The sequence below is a fragment of the Malaclemys terrapin genome, chromosome 4 (assembly GCF_027887155.1).
Source record: "Malaclemys terrapin pileata isolate rMalTer1 chromosome 4, rMalTer1.hap1, whole genome shotgun sequence".
In the NCBI taxonomy this organism is placed as follows: domain Eukaryota; kingdom Metazoa; phylum Chordata; order Testudines; family Emydidae; genus Malaclemys; species Malaclemys terrapin.
In genome coordinates, this window is record NC_071508.1 from 133,864,930 (window position 1) to 133,889,343 (window position 24,414).

Below are 24,414 nucleotides of genomic sequence, written 5' to 3' on the forward strand. Positions count from 1 at the left end.
AGTGGGGGGTTATCCATAGCACTGCACGAAGGATTTGTAAGGACCAAGAGATATGAAGGGACCTTCGCGCAAGGCAGTGCAGGAAACGGAGCACCCCCCCCCCCCTGGCCGCGGCTGCGCAGTGTGAGCACGTGGCTGGAGGGCGGGGCTGCAGGGGGCGGAGCCAGCCAACCGCGCGGGGCGCACGTGGCAGCGCAAGGGCTCTGTGAGTTCGGGTCCGGCCGGCTGTCGCGCGGGAAACCTGACCTCTAGCCCGGCTCTTTACGGCCCGGGCCCCGCCATGCTGCGGAAGCTCACACTCGACCAGATCAGTGACTGGTTCACTCTTGGCAAGACCGTCACCAACGTCGAGTTACTGGGCGATGAGCCTCAGGCCGCCGTGTCCGCCCCCCGCCGCGGCGCCAGGCCCGCAGTGCGGGAGCCGCCCGCCGCCGGGTGAGTGTGGGAGCCGCCCGGGGAGGGGAGCGGTGCAGTGGTTTGACCCCGCCGCCGGGCCGGGGTTATTCCCCCTGCTTTTGACACGGATCTGGAGCGGGTACCAGCTGTGGCTTTTTCCTTGGGCGGGGAGGTGGTGGGGAGCGGCCTGGGGATTAGCGGCAATAGAAAGGCACACATTTGAGAAACGTAGCCATGAGGTGGGAGCTAAGATAGAGTGAAGTTCTTGAGAGACCACTAATTACAAGAGTGAAGTTATCTTAGCACAATTTGGTTTGCCAGAAGATGTTACTTCTCCACAAGCCACAAGGTGGGTATGTCCTGCTTGAGGTTATTCAAACCCCCTCCCTGTTATCTGAATCCTTTCCTTTTCCCACATGTAGCTCATGTTGGGAGGAGTGTGGGGGGGCAAAGAAAGGATTCAGATAACATGGAGATTTGGATAATAGAGAGTAGGTACCCTTGGCCAGGACTGTGAGGAGGAGGAGGAGCCTACCTCCCTAGCTGTGGGGGAAGCTATCCAGCCTGCAATTGAATGGCTTCTGCAGCAGCACAGGGAGTCCTCTGCAGCTCTCATGTCGTGGGAGTGAGTGAGCAGGGCTGTGACAGAGGAGCTGCAGAGGACTTTCTGTGCTACCACAGTGCTGGTCACACCTGATCCCTGAAGGCTCCAGGTTCAGGGAAGGCTGTGGACTTGGCAGAGCAGAGTCCTGGCTTGGGGGCTGGTCTCTGCTCCTCCAGAACCGCAGCCCTGCTGTCACACATTGGGCTTGCAATAATCGGGAGGGCAGGAGTGGCAGCAAAGGGAGCCCTCTGCATTCTGCTGTAACAGGAGTGAATGAGCAGGGTCATGACAGCAGAGCTGCAAAGGGCTTGCTGCCACTCCTGCACTTATCCAAACACCCAATTATCTGAATAAAATCTCAGTCCCCCATGCTATCGGTTAATTGGGAGTATACTATGCTCATAAATCTTTGTGTCTAACTGTGAATACTCTGCTGTTGATCTCATTGATTAAGGCTAGCCTTCTTTGGAAGCCCATGTTAGTTATAGATTACAGCAGAGTGATGCTTTGACCATAAGTGATTGATTTTTCAGCCTTGATACCCTGACCGAACAAGGAAGTAGTTTCACAACTCCTTTACCTTTTTTATTAGAAAATGGCAAAATAGAAAGATACCACTACTTAAGTGGACTCCCATAGCAGAGATCTAGTGCATATAGCTAAAATGTTCATTGTATTAAAAAAATTAGCTTTTTTTTTTTTTTTTTTTGAGCTACACCAGAGAAGGTCAACTCTGGAATGCATAGTATAGCATGTCGGAGTCCTGGAATTGTAAACATTCAATTACTTTTCACTTTCTCTTGCAGAGCGAAAGCTCAAAGTATAACTTCTTGGTCATTTGGGACATTTGACAGTGAAAAAAATGTTCATCAAAAGGCTCAACAGGTTAATCCCTTCTCTTAGGTCTCAGGAATCATGGGATATGCCCCTTTCACTTCTTCCCACCAAAGTCTCCCTGTTCTCACACAGTCATTGCTCCCTGTGGACTTCCTGAGAATTGTAGGAAAGGAACTCTGCTTCTGCAGACCTGAGTGTTGCATGATGGTGAGGCTAGAGTGAGTGACCAGGAGAGTGTTCACTCCCTTCCTTTAGACCTACTTGATAATGCTCATTAGTTTCAGGAGGCTTTTTGTAGGGCTGCTGCCACTATGAGATGTAAGCTCACTGGGGACCCCTCTGGGTATGTCTGCGCAGCCTGTGGCAGTGAGTCTCAGAGCCTGGGTCAACAGACCTGGGCTTGTGCTATGGTGCTAAAAACAGCTGTGTAAACCTTGCAGCTCAGTCCCAAGTGCAGCTGTTTCCTGAGTGTGCATCTCGGACTTGCTGCTGGTTGTAGCATAGAGATACTCGCTGAGCGTTAGGATGCTTGTGAGGGTTCACTCTCGTTTCCCAGGGTTTGTCATAGACTCTCCAATGAATTAGTAAATATTCTAAAAAGAACGAGGAGTACCTGTGGCACCTTAGAGACTAACAAATTTATTTGAGCATAAGCTTTCATGGGCTAAAACCCACTTCATCGGATGCATGCAGTGGAAAATACAGTAGGAAGATATATATACACAGAGAGCATGAAAAATGGGTGTTGCCATACCAACTGTAACGAGTAATTAATTAAGGTAAGCTTTTAGGTGAGCTATTATCAGCAGGAGAAAAAAAAAACTTTTGTAGTGATAATCAGGATGGCCCATTTCCAACAGTTGACAAGAAGGTGTGAGTAACAGTAGGGGGAACAATGAGCATGGAGAAACAGTTTTTACTTTGTATAATGACCCATCCACTCCCAGTCGTTATTCAAGCCTAATCTAAAGCTCAGAAGGTATGGGGAGGCCTGTTCCTATGGGTGTGAAAAACTATTCCATGTCTAGAGTTATAGGCAGTTATAAGAGTATAAGCTCTTAGGAAAACGAATTCTTGCTTAACTAAACTTTCAGAAAAAAAAATTATATTTTCTGAGACTGCCTTGCAAACTCTAAATGAAGGCAAGGTAGAAGATAGTGACATTTATCTCATGAGTGTGTTTTCCAGGTAGTTTTTCATACTTGGAATGTTCTTTGTATTTCCAAGCTTTTCAAAGTTTAGTGTGTTAAAAATTCTAATGTGTTCTTGTTTTGACTACTCAACCTTAACTTCATTGTAACCTTTATTTTTTAATCTGGAAATCTATAGATGAATATCTCTCAGAGCTTCAGTTTTCCTTTCTCTACGTGTTGAGGAACTCTATCGAAGTGTCTTACTGGTATTCTGTTGTAGGAGAATAAGCAGAGGAAGTGTTTCTCCATAGTGCCTCTGTGAAAAGAAACTTAGAATTGGGGCCAATTTTTTTTTTTTTAATGGTGTGACAGACTAACAAAAGGAAAGAACATCTGGAGAAAGAAGCTTTATGTGTAACAAAAGTGTGCAGAAATCTTTCTTCTGTGATGGTGAGAGTTAAATCTAGCCCTTTCACAATTGCAGCAAAAGTGGGTTTTTGCATCATGTTCATTGATTTTTCTGCTCTAATTGTGCCAGTTGCGGCCACAGTTACTACATGTCACTTGAGTCTAATACAAGGGTAGGCAAACTATCGCATGCCTGCCAAAGGCAGCATGGGAGCTGATTTTTCAGTGGCACTCTCACTGCCTGTGTCCTGGCCACTGGTCCGGGGGGCTCTGCATTTTAATTTAATTTTAAATGAAGCTTTACGTACAGCAATAGTTTAGTTATATATTATAGAGTTATAGAAAGAGACCTTCTGAAAACATTAAAATGTATTACTGGCACGCCAAACCTTAAATTAGAGTGAATAAATGAAGACTCGGCTCACCACTTCTGAAAGGTTGCCGAGCCTTGGTCTAATACAACTTTATTATGACCCCATATTGATGGCTTGAGGCAACAACTAAAATTGAAACTTTTGTGTGTGTGTGTGTGTGTGTGTTTTTTTTAATTTCAAATGCTCAAGTAATATATATCTTCTGGAACAGGTTTTCAGACTCATTCACCACTATAGAAAGCTGATTCTGTAAGATACCAAATCACTGAAAATTATTCTGCAGCCCTGATTAAGAATTAACTTTTTCAAAGAAAAGCAAGGAGATGAAGTAAAACCACGTTTATTTTGAAATAAAAAGGTATCTCTAAATCTCTTCAAGGAGAGAGAACCAGCCACCAAAGCTAGTTAAATATCTAGATTGTTTCTCTTCATTTGAGGAGCTTTGCAGTATTGCAACGTATGCAGAAAACCGTTCAGAAAACTAACCATAAACAGTACAATGTTATAACGTTTGATTATTTTCTCTTTACAAGTTCTTGTTGGACTTGTGAAATAGTTTTCATCATCAGAACTTCTCCTCAGTTATATTGAATAAATTGATTACTCTTTTAAAGCATACCTCACACACTGTATATTGTTTCCTTAGAAGAATCTCAAAAAACTATGTAGATTACTGAACAGAAGTCCCTGCTAACATTTTGCACAGTGATCGGATTTTGAAATATGGATAATAGCTATTGCTTGTTACAGTAGATGCTATAGGTACAGTACAAATAGGATAGTTTCAACATTTTTTGGAAAGATCTACAGTTATATTTTTTATCTCTTTATATTAAAAGGTTTCTTTAAACACAACATCTTTGGAATAGTAATGGTAAAAAGGGTAATGATTTTAATTAAAGTTTGTAAAATGTATAGAGACTATAATTAGAGATTTAAAATTCTGAGGTTGCAACAAAGGGGAGCATGTCATATTTCTTATTCCTATATGTTTTTACGTCTGTGAATTGGGATGATAAAAGGGAATTCAGATAACTGAAGAAAAATTTTAACTTGATGGATAGTAATATGGAAGATTCCAGATTCGGTGAGAAAAAGTGGGAAACATGCTCTGTGTATTTTTGTCAACGTAACTTGAAACTGTGGGAATTTCATCTTTGTCCGATTTGTTAGAGCTGTCACCAGGCACTGTGAAGTGTTCAGAGCAATTTGTATTCCATACATCTACCAGTTGGTCTTGTTGGTTTTCCTTCTCAATAGTAGTTAGGAAATCTTTTAAAACTTGCTTGAATATGTAGACTATTTCCCAAGGTAAGACATCATTTTCTGCCAAAACTTCACGAAATCTAGAAACGAAACGAAAAGAATTGAAATCTAATTTGTCAGTGCTGAAAACTATTCCAGCACACTTTTCTTCCTCTTCCCTTTTTTAGGGGAAAAAACTATTTTCTGGCCTCACTTGTTTCTTTTCTTCTAAAAAATAAAAAAGCTCCTACAATGCATTTGGATGCAGTACAACTGTTAAGATCAGTGGATACTAGGCTGTTTTTTTGTATTAAGCCATCTTGGTAAATTGATTCAAACTGACTTTGCCCTCAAGTATTTTCTGGGCTTTAAAGGGAGCATAGGTTCTGTTCTTCCCACACAGCCCTGGAAAATATATAAAAATACATCATTTGGGGAATTTATATATAAAAATCACATAGAAAAAGTTAATTATTAATGTGTGTTTTAACTAAATGTTGAGACATGCTTAATTGCAATCCCTTTAAAATGTGAAGAGATTGGAGGCTTGTATGTAAAATGTTGTTGTGTTAATACTCTAACTCAATTCTGTGGTCATCAGGTAAATGATGGGTGTCAGATGTCTAAGCATTGTATACCTCTCTGGTACTTTGAAGATCATGCAATAAAAAGGCATTATAGAAGACAGTGTACTGTGTTATAAAATTAAAGAGTTTTATTTCTAGAAAAGCTATAGGAAGCTATACAAATAAGTCTTCATTTAAATTTCTAATCATTTTACTTTGGGGGAAAAAAACACAACCAAATTTTAACAACTTTGAACTGGAATGTTGAACTAGAATAAGGGGGAAATTAATTGCCTAGAAAGTGACAATTACAATAATAAGAAAGAAAAATTGTTACCTGCTAAGAACAGTTCCAGTTTGGCAAGGTTGAATTTGTGAACAAAGGACTTCAAGCTGCCTTTGTTCAGTAGCTGGGATTGTGGCTTGCGGATTTTGGTAGTTCTTCAACCAGTTGTAATCCACACCATTTTTCTGGACTTTTTGTTCATTTTCAATCTCTTGTACTAATCTTTCACGTTCTTTCAGGTGCCATTTCAATTCCCTCAGCAGGGTCTTGGTCACTACTTCTGAGCCAGGATATTGTGCAGATTTGTAGGAATCATTTTTTGACCATTTCATCCAACCAAAAAGCGGCATTTTGTAGCTATGAGAAGATTGAACATTATTGCGCTTTGTATTGTAAACTGTAGTATTTGTTTTCCATGAAAAAGATTAATGGAAAATTCAGAATGCTTTATGTGGTGCATTGATATAGATGGGCATATGCTCAATGTTAAAATATTTTGCAATACAGTTTAAGAAATAACTGATCAAAGCCTCCAAACTCAAATTAAATCTGACACGTTACAATTTTTACAAAGATTGAAAGAGACTTGTAGCAGTTTATCTCTTCAATTGTTTTATCTGCACCATTAAATCATAATAAAATTTACTAGACTTTGAAACTGAATTGTCATCCGAAGTAGAAAATATCATTTGATAAATTGTCACCCTGAAATGCTTTTAACATATGACGTTCAAAATAATAAACTTGCAGTTAAAGCAATTCTTAAGCAGTTGTTGATCAATTTTTAGAGATAGGTAGTGTGATTCTGCATTTTTCACTCTTTAAAATTCCATACCTGTATTTTATTTTTAATAAATTTTCTTATTTACTCATTAGCATCTGGAAAACTATAATAGAAATAGTTTAAATTACATATTTTTATTTTGTACGTGTAACTTGTAGTCACATTTATTACAAAACAGTACACTAACTTGGGTAAAATAACATACTGTACCTTTGATGCACTTGTTTGTGAGCAAGTTGTTGCGGTTGAGTTTGCTTGAATTGAGATCTCTTCTTATTCTAGCATATTCTGTTTCCAGACTAGCCACTATTGAAAGAAAAAGAGTTTCCCCATTTACTCACTTAAACTGTGCTTGGAAGAATAACTATCTGGACTGAGCATGAGATTTCGATTCCTTCTGTTTTTAAGCTTAATTCATCTTGTAAAGTAGAGAGAAATCCTGTTGACCTAGCATTGGCAACCAAGTACTTTCCACAAAGTCCATTAAGGTCTCCTACCTTTGAATTGAGTTCTGCCTATGGCAGCAATTTAAAAAAAGATGGCAGCGATTTCAGATGCTTGTTGCTAAATACATCCAAAGGTATTGTTGGTCGTCAGACGAATAATGATATCTGAAGCAGCTACAGATGCGCTCCTAGCTAAAGTTAAGACTGTCACATGATGTGATGCTTGGCTGTGCATAGCTGTAGGTCACAATTTGGTGCTGTATTTTTATGCCTTTAGAGCTCTAAAAATAACTGTTCCTTTTATTGTCTGTCTAAACTTTCAGATCATTTAGATGCTAAAGATTTTTCCTCTTCTGTTAGTGTGGGGGAAATGTATATTAGGCTGTTTCTGTTTACAGTTGTAAATGTGTAACAATAATCATTTTCTGGTTAGATCTTGTGAAAGCTCATCTTAACTGAGCAGTGACAGTAAAGAGCGACTTACAAGGTAGTTGCTCAGAGATTTTTAGGCTATTGTAATACTCTGTTTTCTGATGAATTTCATCTCATAGTATTAAAACTGTTTTTAGTTGTAGTGTTTAGCTGTTAGCATTTTTAATTATCATTTCAAATGTAGTTAAAGAAGCAACTTTGCAACACTACAATACCCCATGGAAAATATATTAATCTAATTATAATGGATAAAGGGTTAGAACAATGGCATAAATTAAACTCAGACTGAAGTAAAAACAGGATTTTAAGCCTTACCATAGAGTTTTTTTCCTCCCTTAACTGAACGTGTATCTCTTGTTCTTTTTTCTTGTTGATTATATTGGAAAATATCCACTTCAAGATTCATTTTCAGGGATGATATTGTTCATGCTAAAGGTCGCTGAAGCAGCCATTTTCCGTTCCAGTTATCAGGTCTGTTCCTATTAATCTAAACAGCAGGCATGATATATGAAATGCCTTCTATTCTGCTCTCTGTATTGTTTGTTTTAATGACTCTCTCTTCTACTATAAGTATTGTTCTCTCCTGCTTTTACCTCTCCACTGTTTTGTTGAACTGTTGGAAGAACAGGGGTTGTGTAAATCTGTTCCAAATGTCATGCAACATAAAGGATGACGTGTATGGATGTTATTAAAGCTGATACTACTTATACATTGGAAAAATTCAGATGTCAGTATTAATCATCTTCAACTGGAAGGTTTTCACATTGCATTGTATATGGTACTATGAAAAAGGAAAAGAGCTGGGCTTATAATGACAGAACTGTCGTCACAAATTTTCAGCTGAAATTAAAATGTTTCCTGCCACCTCTCTTCCAGTATAGTTAGTGTGTCACCACTTTTTTCCCCCCAAAAGTATATCAAATTGTATTGTATCAGAAAATAAACTGTTGTACGATACATAGATTCTAGGACGGGAAGGGACCTAGAGTCCAGTCCCCTGCCCACATGGCAGGACCAAATACTGTCTAGACATTCCCTGATAGACATTTATCTAACCTACTCTTAAATATCTCCAGAGATGAAGATTCCACAAACTCCCTAGGCAATTTATTCCAGTGTTTAACCACCCTGACAGTTAGGAACTTTTTCCTAATGTCCAACCTAGACCTCCCTTGCTGCAGTTTAAACCCATTGCTTCTTGTTCTATCCTTAGAGACTAAGGTGAACAAGTTTTCTCCCTCCTCCTTATGACACCCTGTTAGATACCTGAAAACTGCTATCATGTCCCCTCTCAGTCTTCTCTTTTTCAAACTAAACAAACCCAATTCTTTCAGCCTTCCTTCATAGGTCATGTTCTCAAGACCTTTAATCATTCTTGTTGCTTTTCTCTGGACCCTCTCCAATTTCTCCACATCTTTCTTGAAATGCAGTGCCCAGAACTGGACACACTACTCCAGTTGAGGCCTAACCAGTGCAGAGTAGAGCGGAAGAATGACTTCTCGTGTCTTGCTCACAACACACCTGTTAATACATCCCAGAATCACGTTTGCTTTTTTTGCAACAGCATCACACTGTTGACTCATATTTAGCTTGTGGTCCACTATAACCCCTAGATCCCTTTCTGCCGTATCCTTCCTAGATAATCTCTTCCCATTCTGTATGTGTGAAACTGATTTTTCCTTCCTAAATGGAGCACTTTGCATTTGTCTTTGTTAAACTTCATCCTGTTTACCTCAGACCATTTCTCCAATTTGTCCATGTCATTTTGAATTATGACCCTGTCCTCCAAAGCAGTTGCAATCCCTCCCAGTTTGGTATCATCCGCAAACTTAATAAGCGTACTTTCTATGCCAATATCTAAGTTATTGATGAAGATATTGAACAGAACCAGTCCCAAAACAGATTCCTGCGGAACCCCACTTGTTATGCCTTTCCAGCAGGCTTGGGAACTATTAATAACAACTCTCTGAGTACGGTTATCCAGCCAGTTATGCACCCACCTTATAGTAGCCCCATCTAAATTGTATTTGCCTAGTTTATCGATAAGAATATCATGTGAGACTGTATCAAATGCCTTACTAAAGTCTAGGTATACCACATCCACAGCTTATCCACAAGACTCGTTATCCTATCAAAGAAAGCTATCAGATTGGTTTGACACGATTTGTTCTTTACAAATCCATGCTGGCTATTCCCTGTCACTTTACCACCTTCCAAGTGTTTGCAGATAATTTCCTTAATTACTTGCTCCATTATCTTCCCTGGCACAGAAGTTAAACTAATTGGTCTGTAGTTTCCTGGGTTGTTTTTATTTCCCTTTTTATAGATGGGCACTATATTTGCCCTTTTCCAGTCTTCTGGAATCTCTCCTGTCTCCCATGATTTTCCAAAGATAATAGTTAGAGGCTAAGATACCTCCTCTATTAGCTCCTTGAGTATTCATGGACAATATAAACTTTAAAAAGCAAGCAGGTGAATACTGGAAGATACATGACTTTAAAACCACAGTGAGCAGTCTTTAAAGATATTGTATCTACAGTGCTTTGCTTGTTACCTTAATGTATTTTGTGGTGATATAAATTGAAAATGTTTAACATTCTACTGGCATAAAACAGTGAAACTCAGCATCCATACTATATATGCCTTCAGATCCCAATTCAGTGAGGAATTAGGGATGATTCAAAGCAGAGCAATAGTTAATCTGGTCTGATATCCAGTGGCCAATCCTGAATGCTTCCTCGGGAGGCATAATTCCTACCACTTACCAGAGTACCATTAGGTGGACATTTCTGCTTGGCCTCAGCTGGTAAATTAGCTTATACCCTGAAGTATTAAGGAATTTTATCAGAATTAGTAAATTATAGCTGCTATTATTACTTACATAAATAAATACTTATTAAAAATTACTAAGCTGTTTGCCTCAATGATATCCTTCACGTAGTTCCATAGTTAAATTACAAATGGCACAAAGTATTTCCTTCTTAACATTAAATATGTGGCCTTTAAATTGTGAGTGCTCTCTGGTTCTTATTTTATTGGAAATAGCTGCATCTAACTGGCTTTTTTGAGATCATTCATTATGTTAGCAATCTGTACTCTCTCTCCTCACTCTTGTTTTTCCTTCCTCACCTAGTAGACCTGGGGAAAACTTTCAGAAGCACTTAAATCACACTTTCAAAAGTGATTTAGGCACTTAGGAGCATAGGTCTCATTGACTTTAAGACTTAGGAACCTCAGTAACTTCTGAAAATTTTACCCGTAGTCCTTTAACCTCCTTCTCTCCACCCACCCCCAAATCAGTACATTTTTACCATTTTCATTGTCCTCCTCTGAATCTTTTTCAGTCATTTTTAAGATATAATGACAAAAACTATGTGTAATACTTAGGTGAAACCATACCATCAGTTGATACAATTCTGTATATTTTTCCTATCTCTTGCTCAATACAGCTGCTGCAGATCAAGCAGATGTCTTCAATTAGTTTTCCACAATATTTTTTAGCTCTTTCCTGAGATAAATAAACTAATCAGTGTATAGAAAAATCTCAAATTGTAGGCTTACCTTGCAATTTTCTCTAACTTAAACTGCCCATTGTGTTGCCCAGTTATCTAGTTTCCTTACGTTCTTCAGGAATCGATCACAATCCTTCCTATAAATTTACTAATTTAAATTTTGTCATCAAATTGTTACCACAACATTTACCTCCTTTTCTAGATCACAGTAAATGTATGGAATGCTATTTCTAGTATTCTACTTGGGGTGCCCCACTGTTATACATCTGGCGAGTTGGCAATGTAGTCAACCGTTGCTGCTTCTCCATTTTAATTAATAATAGCCCTTTCTGAACTTCAGTGGTAGCTCCTCTTGTTACGCAGATAAGGCCAGAAGGCAGCCAGTCACCTTTTGGACTCACTAGCCTTCTCTCCCATCTCCATTTCTTAGACTTCCTCTTGACTTGTTTAGCAGGGCAGCTGTGTGTTCAGTTGTGCGCTCTCTCGTAGCAAGAAGTGCATGTGCCAGAGTGAACTACTTGCTTGAATCTCTTTAAGCAGTTTTGATAAGATCCTTCCTTATGAACATGTTGAACAGAATTGGTCCCAGTACAGACCCCTGGGGGACACCACTATTTATCTCTTTCCATTCTGAAAACGGACTATTTATTCCTACCCTTTCTCTCCTATTTTTAACTACTTACTGATCCATAAGAGGACCTTCTATCTTATTCCATGACTGCTTACTTTGCTTAAGAGCCTTTGGTTAGGGACTGTGTGAAAGACTTTCTGAAAGTCCAAGTACATTATATCCACTGGATCACCCTTATCGACATGCTTGTTGCGCCCCCCCCCCCAAAGATTTCTAGTAGATTGGTGAGGCAGGATTTCCCTCTACAAAAACCATGTTGCCTCTTCCTCCAACTAATCATGTTCATATATGTTTCTGATAATTCTGTTCTTTACTATAATTTCAACCAGTTTACCTGGTACTGAAGTTAGGCTTACCGGCCTGTAATTGCCAGGATTGGCTCTGGAGCCTTTTTTAAAAATTGGCATCACATTAGCTATTCTCCAGTTATCTGGTACAGAAGCCGATTTAAATTATAGGTTACATACCATAGTTCTGCAATTTCAAATTTGAGTTCCTTCAGAACTCTTGGATGAATACCATCTGGTCCTGGTGACTTATTACTGTTTAATTGATCAGTTTGTTCCAAAACCTTCTCTTAATGACACCTCAATCTGGGCCAGTTGCTCAGATTTGTCACCTAAAAAAAATGGCTCAGGTTTGGGACTCTCCCTCTCATCCTCAGAACATTGATGCAAAGAATTAATTTAGTTTCTCCGGAATGGCCTTATCATCCTTGAGTGCTCTTCTAGCATTTCAGTTGTCCAGTGGCCCCACTGATTGCTTAGCAGGCTTCCTGCTTCTGGTGTACTTCATTTTTTTTTTCTGTTTCTTTTTGCGTCTTTAGCCAGCTGTTTTTCAAATTCTTTTTTGGCCTTCCTAATTATATTTTTACACTTCACTTGCCAGAGTTTATGCTCCTTTCTATTTTTCTCAATTGGATTTAACTTCCATTTTTTTTAAAGGATGTCTTTTTGTCTCTAACCACTTCTATTTATTGTTTAGCCACGGTGGCACTGTTTTGGTCCTCTCACTGTTTTTTAATTTAGCATATACATGGTTCAAAAAAGAATTAGATGGAGGATAGGTCCATCAGTGGCTTTTAGTCAGGCTGGGCAGGGATGGTGTCCCTAGTCTCTGTTTGCCAGAAGCTGGGAATGGGCGACGGGGGATGGATCACTTGATGATTACCTGTTCTGGTCATTCCTTCTAAAAGCACCTGGCTTTGGCCACTGTCGAAAGACAGGATACTGGGCTAGATGGACCTTTGGGCTGACCCAGTATGGCCGTTCTTATGTTCTTACATTTAAATTGAGCCTCTAAACTTTAAAAAGTTTCCATGCAGCTTGTAGGGATTTCACCTTTGGCACTGTACCTTCTAATTTCTGTTTAACTTCCTCATTTTTGCGTAGTTCCCCTTTCTGAAATTAAATACTACTATGGTGGGCTGCTGTAGTGTTCCCCCTCTCCTGCAGGATGAGGGGGACAGGGCAGAGATGGTCCAGTCAAAACCGTAGAAAGTTCTCTGAATGCTGAAAGGACCAAAAAAAGAAGAACAGGAGTACTTGTGGCACCTTAGAGACTAACAAATTTATTAGAGCATAAGCTTTCGTGGACTACAGCCCACTTCTTCGGATGCATATAGAATGGAACATATAATGAGGAGATATATATACACACATACAGAGAGCATAAACAGGTGGGAGTTGTCTTACCAACTCTGAGAGGCCAATTAATTAAGAGAAAAAAAACTTTTGAAGTGATAATCAAGCTAGCCGAGTACAGACAGTGTGATAAGAAGTGTGAGAGTACTTACAAGGGGAGATAGAGTCAACGTTTGTAATGGCTCAGCCATTCCCAGTCCTTATTCAAACCGGAGTTGATTGTGTCTAGTTTGCATATCAATTCTAGCTCTGCAGTCTCTCTTTGGAGTCTGTTTTTGAAGTTTTTCTGTTGTAATATAGCCACCCGCAGGTCTGTCACTGAATGACCAGACAGGTTAAAGTGTTCTCCCACTGGTTTTTGAGTATTTTGATTCCTGATGTCAGATTTGTGTCCATTAATTCTTTTGCGTAGAGACTGTCCGGTTTGGCCAATGTACATGGCAGAGGGGCATTGCTGGCACATGATGGCATATATCACATTGGTAGATGTGCAGGTGAACGAGCCCCTGATGGTATGGCTGATGTGATTAGGTCCTATGATGATGTCACTTGAATAGATATGTGGACAGAGTTGGCATCGGGGTTTGTTACAAGGATAGGTTCCTGGGTTAGTGGTTTTGTTCAGTGATGTGTGGTTGCTGGTGAGTATTTGCTTTAGGTTGGGGGGTTGTCTGTAAGCGAGGACAGGTCTGTCTCCCAAGATCTGTGAGAGTAAAGGATCATCTTTCAGGATAGGTTGTAGATCTCTGATGATGCGCTGGAGAGGTTTTAGTTGGGGGCTGAAGGTGACAGCTAGTGGTGTTCTGTTATTTTCTTTGTTGGGCCTGTCTTGTAGGAGGTGACTTCTGGGTACTCGTCTGGCTCTGTCAATCTGTTTTTTCACTTCAGCAGGTGGGTATTGTAGTTTTAAGAATGCTTGATAGAGATCTTGTAGGTGCTTGTCTCTATCCGAGGGATTGGAGCAAATGCGGTTATATCTTAGAGCTTGGCTGTAGACAATGGATCGTGTGGTGTGTCCTGGATGGAAGCTGGAGGCATGTAGGTAAGTGTAGCGGTCAGTAGGTTTCCGGTATAGGGTGGTATTGATGTGACCATCGCTTATTAGCACAGTAGTGTCCAGGAAATGGACCGCTTGTGTGGATTGATCTAGGCTGAGGTTGATGGTGGGATGGAAATTATTGAAATCATGGTGAAATTCCTCAAGGGCTTCTTTTCCATGGGTCCAGATGATGAAGATGTCATCAATGTAGCGCAAGTAGAGTAGGGGCGTTGGGGGACGAGAGCTAAGGAAGCGTTGTTCTAAGTCAGCCATAAAAATGTTGGCATATTGTGGGGCCATGCGGGTACCCATAGCAGTGCCGCTGACTTGAAGGTATATATTGTCCCCAAATGTGAAATAGTTGTGGGTGAGGACAAAATCACAAAGTTCAGCCACCAGGTTAGCTGTGACATTATCAGGGATACTGTTCCTGATAGCTTGTAGTCCATCTTTGTGTGGAATATTGGTGTAGAGGGCTTCTACGTCCATAGTGGCCAGGATGGTGTTTTCTGGAAGATCACCAATGGATTGTAGTTTCCTCAGGAAGTCAGTGGTGTCTCGAAGATAGCTGGGAGTGCTGGTAGCGTAGGGTCTTAGGACAGAGTCTACATAACCAGACAAGCTTGATGTTAGGGTGCCAATGCCTGAGATGATGGGGCGTCCAGGATATCCAGGTTTATGGATCTTGGGTAGCAAATAGAATACCCCTGGTCGGGGTTCTAGGCATGTGTCTGTACGGATTTGTTCCTGTGCTTTGTCAGGGAGTTTTTTTAGCAGATGGTGTAGTTTCTTTAGGTAATCCTCAGTGGGATCAGAGGATAATGGCCTGTAGAATGTGGTGTTAGAGAGCTGTCTAGCAGCCTCCTGGTCATATTCCAATTTATTCATGATGACGACAGCACCTCCTTTGTCAGCCTTTTTGATTATGATGTCAGGGTTGTTTCTGAGGCTGTAGATGGCGTTGTGTTCAGCATGGCTGAGGTTATGTGGCAAGTGATGTTGCTTTTCCACAATTTCAGCCTTTGCACGTCGACGGAAGCAATCTATGTAGAAATCCAGTCTGTTGTTTCGACCGTCCGGAGGAGTCCATGCAGAATCCTTTTTTTTGTAGTGCTGGTAGGGAGGATTCTGTGGGTTAGTATGCTGTTCAGAGGTATGTTGGAAATATTCTTTGAGTCGGAGACGTCGAAAGTAGGATTCTAGGTCACCGCAGAGCTAGAATTGATATGCAAACTAGACACAATCAACTCCTGTTTGAATAAGGACTGGGAATGGCTGAGCCTCTGAAAGGACCAAGGATCCTTGCTTTGGTTAGTTCTGCCCCTAACTGCTGAAGTCTCTGGCTGGATCCTCTCTGCAGTTTTCCACCAAGCCTGCACAGCAGGGGGTATGATCAGTTACTAAAAGCGTGTCTGAGACACTGGGTGTGTAAATAGAAAGCTAAATTACAGCTCCCAGTGTAGAATACTCTGTAGCTGTTTCTACTAAGTCCTCATCTGCCTCTTTGAAGCCACGCTCTTCCTAGGATGATTTAGACTGCAAATGGAGTTCTGGGGAGGAACTTTGAGCTGGTGGCCACCCAAATGACTTGATCTATTCCTTGAGCATTTCACAGTCATGATCTCCATCCTGGTCCCTACTGTTATAAGCATGGAATTACTATCCATATAGATTCTATGGTACAGTTAGGTTAATTTAATACTCCTGGGGGAATTCTGCGCCACTGTGCATGCGCAGAATTCATGTCCCCCTGCAGATTTCTTTGCTTCCCTACAGCAAAATGACTTTCTGACAGAAAAGCAAAGGGAAGCCTCATGAGTGGTCACATGTCTCTCCCCAGGAGTGCGGTCGTATCGTTTCAGGCACCCAGAGCACCCAGTGGAGAGGTAAATCACTCCGGGGGGAGGGGCTGGGGATACCTAAAGCTGGTGGCTCCTACCTTGCACCGGGCTCAGCTACTAGCTTCCTCTTTACTGTAAGGAGCGGTTGGGGCTGGGACAGACGCATTCCCAGAAACCTCCCCTGGCAGCAGGAAGCTTTCTGCCCCCATTGCTCCTCAGCCACAAGGGTGAGAGGTCACTGTATGGGGAGCTGCTCCCCTGTCCACCCAACCCTTGTGCATCTGGACCCCCCATAGTCAGATCCCCCTCACCAAGCCTCACTCCCTCTGCACCCAGAATGCCCCCACCAAGCCTCCCATACCCAAACCCCAACCCAACAGAGCCTCACCCCCTGCATCCAGAGCCCTCTGCACCCAGACCCCTCCACCAAGCCCCATCCTCCCTGCATCTAGACCCTCATCCCTGAACCAAGATCACCCCCCTGCTGAGCCTGTCATACTCCAACTCCCACCCTGACAAACCCCTTCCGCTCTGCACCTGGACCACCCTGTCGAGCCTGCTGTACATAGATCTCCACCCCACTGAGCCACAACCAGCTTCGCCTGGACCCCCAAGCCCCTAAGTCTCATTCCCCCAGCACCTAACCCCCCCCTTGCTGAGCCCCATGTAGAGCTCCAACCACCTTCACCTGCACCCTCCAGCAAGCCCCTGTGCATCCAGATCTCCCCCCACACCTGGATCCCCCCTTCTGAGCCCCCATCCCAACAGAACCCTCTCATTCTACACCAAGCCCCTCTACACTTGGATCCTGCTGGGCTGAACCAGCTTGCCCCACACCTGGATTGAGGGCCATGGCGTGGTGTGCATGAGTGTCCCTCTCACTTGCTATCTTGGTGTGCCTGGTGTGGAGGGCCCTGGAGTGTTTTGGGGGCAGGTCCGGCCCTTGCACTGAGTCAGGGTTGGGTACAGCCTCACCGCTGAGTCCCTGTCCTGTGGGGCGGGGGGGGCATGCAGGGTGATCTCCCACCTCTGGGCAGCCAGTGGCCTGTGCTCCCACCTGCCATGCTGGAACCTGCACATTTATTTATTGACAAATAAAATAAGCAGAATTTTGCAGAATTTTAAAATATGGTGTACATAAATTTTATATTTTTGTTGCAGAATTCCCTCAAGAGTCATTTCGGATTTTTCTTCATTTGACTCTATGCTTTCTTTCACATATAGTGCCACTCTTCCGCCAGTTTTATCTGTTCTGTCCTGCTGATATACAGTAACTCCTCGCTTAACGATGTCGTTATGTTCTTGAAAAATGCAACTTTAAGCAAAATGATGTTAAGCGAATCCAATTTTTCCATAAGAATTAATATAAATGTGTACGGGGGTTAGGTTCCAGGGAAAAAAATTTCCCTAGACAAAAGACATTCTATAAATATACAGTATAAGTTTTAAACTTAAACAATTTAATACAGGTATAAATTGTAAACCGTTTTAAACAAACAATTTAATACTGCACTCCGCAACGATGATTGTGAAGCTTGGTAGAGGTGGTAGAGTCAGAGGGTGGAAGAGGGTGGATCGTCTGGCTGCTCTTCTTGCTGTTCTTGCTGAACTTTTCCAACTTGAAAAAACACACCTAGAGATTGTTTTGCTTTCCTTTTTTTTTTAATTTGTAAATTTCTTTATAGCAATTCATTACATGACCAACTTTCCTAATCTCTTTGGAGCTGCGTTCCCTCTCGGGATGGTCATCACTAAGGATTTGCAAGCCAGCTTCAGTCATTTGGAAAGCTTCAGAAAGACAGACATTTGGCAGTCAAATTTTGGTGGGTTTTTCTTCTTTTAGTCCTTGGCCCTCTTCTTCCATTGCTCTCATCACCTCTAGTGAAATCAGATCTTCATTGGTTAGCACTTTTCCATGTGATTGCAGAAGTTATGTAATGTCAGATTCTTCCACCTCATCAAAACCCGCCTTCTTGGCCAAGCCAAGGATATCTTTTTTCATAGCGGAGACAGCATCTTTAAATCCTTTTAAGTCATTGATACATTCAGGCCGCAACATCCCCCACACACTGTTCATGCATGCCGGAGTAACTTCAGCCCAGGACTCACTGATGTTATTGATGCATTTGAGGATGTTGTAGTCATGCCAAAATTGCTGAAATGTAGCCTTGCCTTCCCCATTGGTGCCTATGATGAGCTAGTTGAAAGTATGGCATAAGTAATATGCCTAAATGCAGCGATGGCTCCTTGGTCCATGGGTTGGATGAGTGATGTGGTGTTAGATGGCAGAAAGACAACTTTGACGTTTTCGCACAGGTCGTCCAAGTTGATTGGATGACCCAATGCATTATCAATAAGTAATAAAATCTTGAAATCAGGATTTTCCTTGGCACAGTACTCCTTCCATGCAGGGACAGCATAGAGAGTCAGCCATTCTGAAAAAATAGCTCCAGTTATCCGTCCTTCTTACCGGATCTCCAAATGACCGGAAGGTGTTCCTTTGAAAATCCCTTGAGAGCGCATGGTGTTTCAGATTGCTACCCTGTCAGTGGTTTCATCTTCATGTCTCCGGCAGCATTACCACATAGAAGCAAGGTTAGGTGGTCTTTAGCTGCTTTAAATCCAGGTGCTGTCTTCTCCTCTCTGGAAATGTAAGCCTGTTCAGGCATCCTCTTCCAGTAGAGGCCTGTTTCATCGACATTGAAGACGTGCTTAGGGGAGTAGTCACCTTCAATTATTTTCTTGAGATAGGGAATTTTTTAGCTGCTACAGTATCGGGATTAGCCGCCTCGCCGGACATCTTGATGTTATGCAGGTGGAAGCGCCTCTTGAACCAATCAAACCATCCCCAACATGCTGTGAACATCTCTGTTCCTGATCCTTCACCTTGGTGTCTCTTCAAATTGTCATACACACTTTTTGCCTTTAGCCTTGTATCACTAGCAAATTTAGAGGTATGTTCTGCTGGTTTTGGGCCTCTATCCACACTGAGAGAAGAAGCTCCATGTTTTCCATCAAAGTACTTCTTGATCAATTTATTTTAGTAGCACTAAGTGGTGTTATACACCGAGCACTAGCCCTGATCTTGTCGGCATTATTCCGAATTGTTCTCACAGTGGTCGGAGTAAGACCTAGAGTGATGTCAAAGTCTACTGCATGCTCGCCTGCATCAAAATGCCTTAAAATGTCTAATTTAGTACCCAAACTAATGGTTTTCCTGGTTTTCTTATTGCTAGTGGTACTGCTACTGCTAGGCACTCCACTATCACTTGCTAGATGTTTTTGACTCATGATGCTGGGTGATACTGTACAGTACAATCACAATGAGCCCTCCATTATTACATTTAAAACAGACTTGCACAGGGCCACTGGAACAATGTCCTATATCAGCTCCTTGAGCCCCTTCTGTTTCTTTCTCATGCACGTTATAGCAGTTCCCCTTTCACCAAATCTCCCTGCAGTCACTAATCAGAGGATTTCTGGGGATCTGCTCATGAGCTTTTCCTAAAGCAAGCGTGTTGATGTCAGGTGGGATATTTCCTAGGGAATGCCTTGCTGCTAAACGATGAACTAGCTCTCAGCTGAGCCCTCAAGGGGCTCTTGTTGTTAATGTAGCCTCACACTCTACAAGGCAGGAGGGAGGGAGACAATAGACACGGGCAGTGGCTGCAAACACTTCCCTGCAGAAACTGAAGGTGATGATGAACCCAGGCTATCTCGGCCTGCTGGAGCACCACTCCATCCTCCGGATGGTTCATGCAATCGTTTACCTAGCAACCTGAATTTGGCCTCCAGGACTTCTCTTCTATCCTTCCCTGTGACATTGGTACCTATATGTATCATGATCACCCAGCTTCTCCTCAGTACTACACATAAGTCTGTCTAGATGTCATGAGAGATCCGCAACCTTTGCACCTGGAAGGCAAGTCACCATGTGGTTTTCCTAGTCATCACAGACTCCGCTATCTGTGTTTCTAATGATTGAATCCTCCATTACTATTACCTGTCTCTTCCTAGTAATTGGTGTTCCCTCCCCAGGAGAGGTATCCTCAGTGTGAGAGGATACCATGACATCTGGGAGGAGGGACCCAACTATAGGATCATTACCCTCTGCTCCAGTTTGATGTTCTCCTTCCCTGAGACTTACCTCCTCCTCAACAGCACAGAGGTTGTCAGACTGGGGGTGGGACCATTCTACTGTGTTCCAGAAAGTCTCATCTATGTGTATCTGTCTCCCGTACCTCCTGCAGTTAAGCCACTCTGGTCTCCAAAGCCTGTGTGCAGTCTGTGAGGGACAGGAGCTCCTTGCACCAAATGCACACATACATCACGCACCGAAAAGGCAGGTAATTGTACATGCTGCGTTCAGTGCAATAAACTGGATAGCCCCCACTCTGTTGCTGGACTTCTGGCTGCATTCTCTTTCTACCCTTGTAGCTCTTTTCTTTATTGTTTTGTTTTTATCAGGGGATGTTTATTGCCTTACACTTCATTAACATTCTTTAAACGTATCTAGCGCCCCCTGCCCGCATTCTCAACTCCCTCGCAACCCCCCCCCCCCCCCGTTAGCTGCTCCTTTGGTCACTTAGGAATCTGCTTTTTAAACCCCTGTTCTACCTGAGGAGCCTGGCCCCCTAGCTAAGGGTCGATAAGTGGTAAAGGGCTTGGGGATCAAAGCCTTGTTAAGAAGTTCTGTCAGCCTTGCCTAGCAGGCCGCAAGGCTCAGCATGCAGTCCCCCAAACAGACTACACTATATATACTTCAGTCAAGCAGCAAGCACACCACAAACACACATAGTAAAGATAACAAAGTCACCCCAAACGTAAATGTATATTTCTAGGAACAAAGAATGTAGGTCATATTTACAGGATGGAGTGTGCTATCCTGGAAAGCAGTGACTCTGATAAGTGCTTAGGGGTTATGGTGGGTAATCAGCTTAACATGTGATCCCAGAGCAATGCTGTAGCCAAAAGGGCTAATACGATTCTTGGATGTATAAGCAGGGGACTATCAAGTAGGAATAGGGAGGTTGTTTTACCTCTGTATTTAGCTACTGGAATACTGTGTTCAGGTCTGGTCTCCACAATTTAAGAAGGCTGTTGATAAATTGGGGAGGGTTCAGAGAAGTAGAATTGGAAAACATCTTGTTGTGAGAGTCTTGAACTCAATTTGCTTAACTTATCGGAGAGAAGGTTATAGCCTGGTCATAGTCTTTAAGTACCTACAAGGAGAAAAGTTATTTAATAGTGAGCTCTTCAGTCTAGCAGACAAAGGCATAACAAGATCCAATGGCTAGAAGCTGACACTAAACAAATTCAGGCTGGAAATCAGGCTCAGATTTTTAGTAGTGAAGGTAAATTAACTGTTGGAGTAATTTACCAAGGGCTGTGGTGGATTCTCCATCAATGGCAATTTTTAAATGAAGATAAGTTTTTCAAAAAATTGTGTTCTAGTTGAAACAGGAATTAATTCAAGGAAGATCTGAACTGCACTTCAGATGATTCTTGAGCTCTGGTATGAGCTTTGTAGAATTGCTAGTGTGTTGTGTTTTTTTTCCTTTTAATTTTTAGCCTTGTGATCTCTTGTGGCTAGACCACAATTGCAAGGCTGGCTGAGCATGTTTCCTCCTTCTCCTGAATAGTGTAGACTGACAGATCACTTCCTTCTATGATTTTGCTCTCCTTGTGATGGGTGAAGAAGTCAGGATGTGCTTGAAATGGTACCTCTTCAATCGGTCTGTCTGCAGTGTTGATAATGGACGCTTCAGTATTCTAATTCAAGGCCTCTAGACACTAACCTTCATGTGGCTGTTTTGGAATGTAGCACAGTCTGCCTGGCCTACAAAGCATTTCTTTCCAGGGCTTGATCTAGGCTGAGTTACACTAACTTAGGATCATTTTTTGTTTTATGAAAGTTTCTAGCCTTTATGGTTGTGAAGAAGACCTTGTAAAGATGAACAGTGTGTAGCCACTATATAGAGGTCTGCAGAGAGTCCAAAAGAATAGCTTGAGAGAGGGAAACTGCCTTATGCATCTCTATGATGGATTAATTTGTATGGTGAGTTACAATAATGTAAACATTTCAATGATTTCACTTATTAAAGCATGTAAGAAAGGAGGGGGACAATTATGGTATGAAGGGTTACACAACCTGCTGTGACCGCTCATTTTAGTATCCTGAGTGAGTGGTTCATGTTGCTCTTCCAAATTGTCCTGTGGAAGCAAAAGACCAGAGGAGAGAAGATGGAGCTCAGAGATCACAAAGGGGAAGCCAATTCCACAGAGCTCAGCAGGGTATCCCAAGTGTCCTCTGATCACGAAGGTCCTCCTTCCCCCAAACCCCTCTTTAGGTAGCAGGGGTGTTGTCTGCAATTGTGGTGAGTGTGTGGCTTTCTCCCTGGCGTTAGTGGCTGCTACTCTCTTTTGCTGTAGAGTTGGCAGGATTCAGAAAGTCTCAAAGAACTATTGTGATAGTAAAAAGCTGTTATTTTTCAGACACTGAAACTAAATAGTTTTATCTGAAACCAAAAGTTTTCTTTTCCATTCTTCAAAATATGAATATTATGGTGGGGTTTGTTTTTTGGTGTTTAGTCTTCAACTGAAACTTGTAGTTGTGCCAGTGGACTCTTTTTGATTTGTAACTTCCTAAGAGGAGGAAAGTTCAGTAACTAGCATGAGAAACAACTGTGCGGTCATTTTATATTTTTAAATATAAAGCTTTTATTTTGAGAAAATAGTATGTCTTTTAAATTTTGAAAAATCCATTGTTACAGAGCCTTAGGGAGTTAAGAGCATAAAACTCATTGACTCTTAAACATCCTTGCCTTAGTTCAGCTTTTATATTTTGTAACTCAATGTTTGATGGCTACACTGCCCTAATTCAGAACAGTAATAATATTTCCACTAGTGACTTCCTGTTGTTGTGCTTCCACTTTCAGTTTTTTTTATTTAGAATGTAAATATAAAGCCCTGAAGCTGAATTTCTAAAATCATTCTGCATCCCTTATAGGATTGAGTATTGGGGCTTTTGACTGGCAGAACTTTTTCTTTTAAGTTAGCATATCTTTGTAGTTAAGACTACAAACTCAAAGTATTGAATATCAACTGCCAGTAAAAGGAAAGTCACTTTTATTGTGACCTTCAGCAAACCCTAGTTGAAGGTTATTCACTGGTATAGCAAATGTTCAGTTATGTAAAGTGTCACATTATTTTAGCTTCAGAAAAGAGGCCATGAAACAGTCTACTGTGTGTATTAAACTAAAATTTTAAAGAAGTAGAATTGCTCCCTCCACTACAATTCCTTTGCAGCTTTAGGCTTCTATCCTTTTTCCTGAGGATTGCGTGAAGGGGAGAAAAGAGGAAGCTACGCTACTGGGAGAGAAGTGGGAGAGCATTCTTGTACTGGATAGCAGCAACTTAGTTCAGACCATTTCTTTTATGATCTAAAAAGTGAATCACATTAGTTTCTAAGTATAACTCTTAGTCCCATACTAACAGCGGTGTTATGGTGAATGAAATATGGAAATTGAAGTGGGAAAAATAAATGTATCTGAAATATGACAGTTAAATGTTTTTGTTAACCTCACCCAAGAACACTTTGTTTGTGACCGTTCAGTGACTATTTTGATTAAGCTTATGCATGCTACACAATTTAGGGTGCATTCACATCCTTCTTAAAGTGAAATTTAATGGCAGATCCGAGACTGGAACGGTTGCAGATTGGTTTTTTGTTTTTTTTTTTCCCTTCTCCCCAAACAGAGTTGTATTAAGTGGAAAATTTCACAGTCTCTTGCTTCTTCGCCAGTAAGCATTCTCCTCCTTAAAAGGACAGAGCCTTAACAATTTTCGCTTGCCATTACATGCTTAACTTTCTCTTCATAGATCAAGCATTTGCTGGGGGAATCAGTTATTTTTCAGGGAACATCATTATGTATACATCTTTGTATTTAACAATTTTTAAAACACTAGCGCCTAAAACGCTCTGTTAAGTGTATATAAATATTTTAGCATGTTACATTAAACAAGACATTTTTCTTTATTTGGGCCTGGCATGTTAATGCAATATTGGCTGAGCTTTGTAATTTTTTCCATTGTGAAAACTGTTCAAAAAAGTCTATTTTGTCTGATATTTCAAAGAGTGTTCCAATTTAAAATTTACTGAGTGTTTTCCTTTTGTTATGTTTGCCTGGTTGACCTATTTGAGGTCATTTTATAGCTTCAAGGAAAGGAAGACCTTT

General features: G+C 41.5%; 2 protein-coding genes across 2 annotated transcripts in view; one reads left to right on the forward strand and one right to left on the reverse strand.

The window, feature by feature from the left end:
* The first annotated feature begins 280 nt into the window (after nt 1-280).
* The window catches only part of TDRD9 (tudor domain containing 9), a 164,681-nt gene continuing 140,547 nt past the window's right edge, over nt 281-24,414 (forward strand). Inside the window, exon 1 of the mRNA XM_054024976.1 lies at nt 281-435. Coding sequence (XP_053880951.1) covers nt 281-435 — 155 coding nt within the window. The remainder of the gene's footprint in view (nt 436-24,414) is intronic.
* Nucleotides 4,801-6,199, reverse strand: RD3L (RD3 like). The gene is made up of 2 exons (XM_054024977.1): nt 5,901-6,199; nt 4,801-5,098 (listed from the first exon to the last, which is right to left on the reverse strand). The coding sequence occupies exons 1-2, from the start codon at nt 6,197-6,199 to the stop codon at nt 4,801-4,803; spliced, it is 597 nt and encodes a 198-aa protein (XP_053880952.1).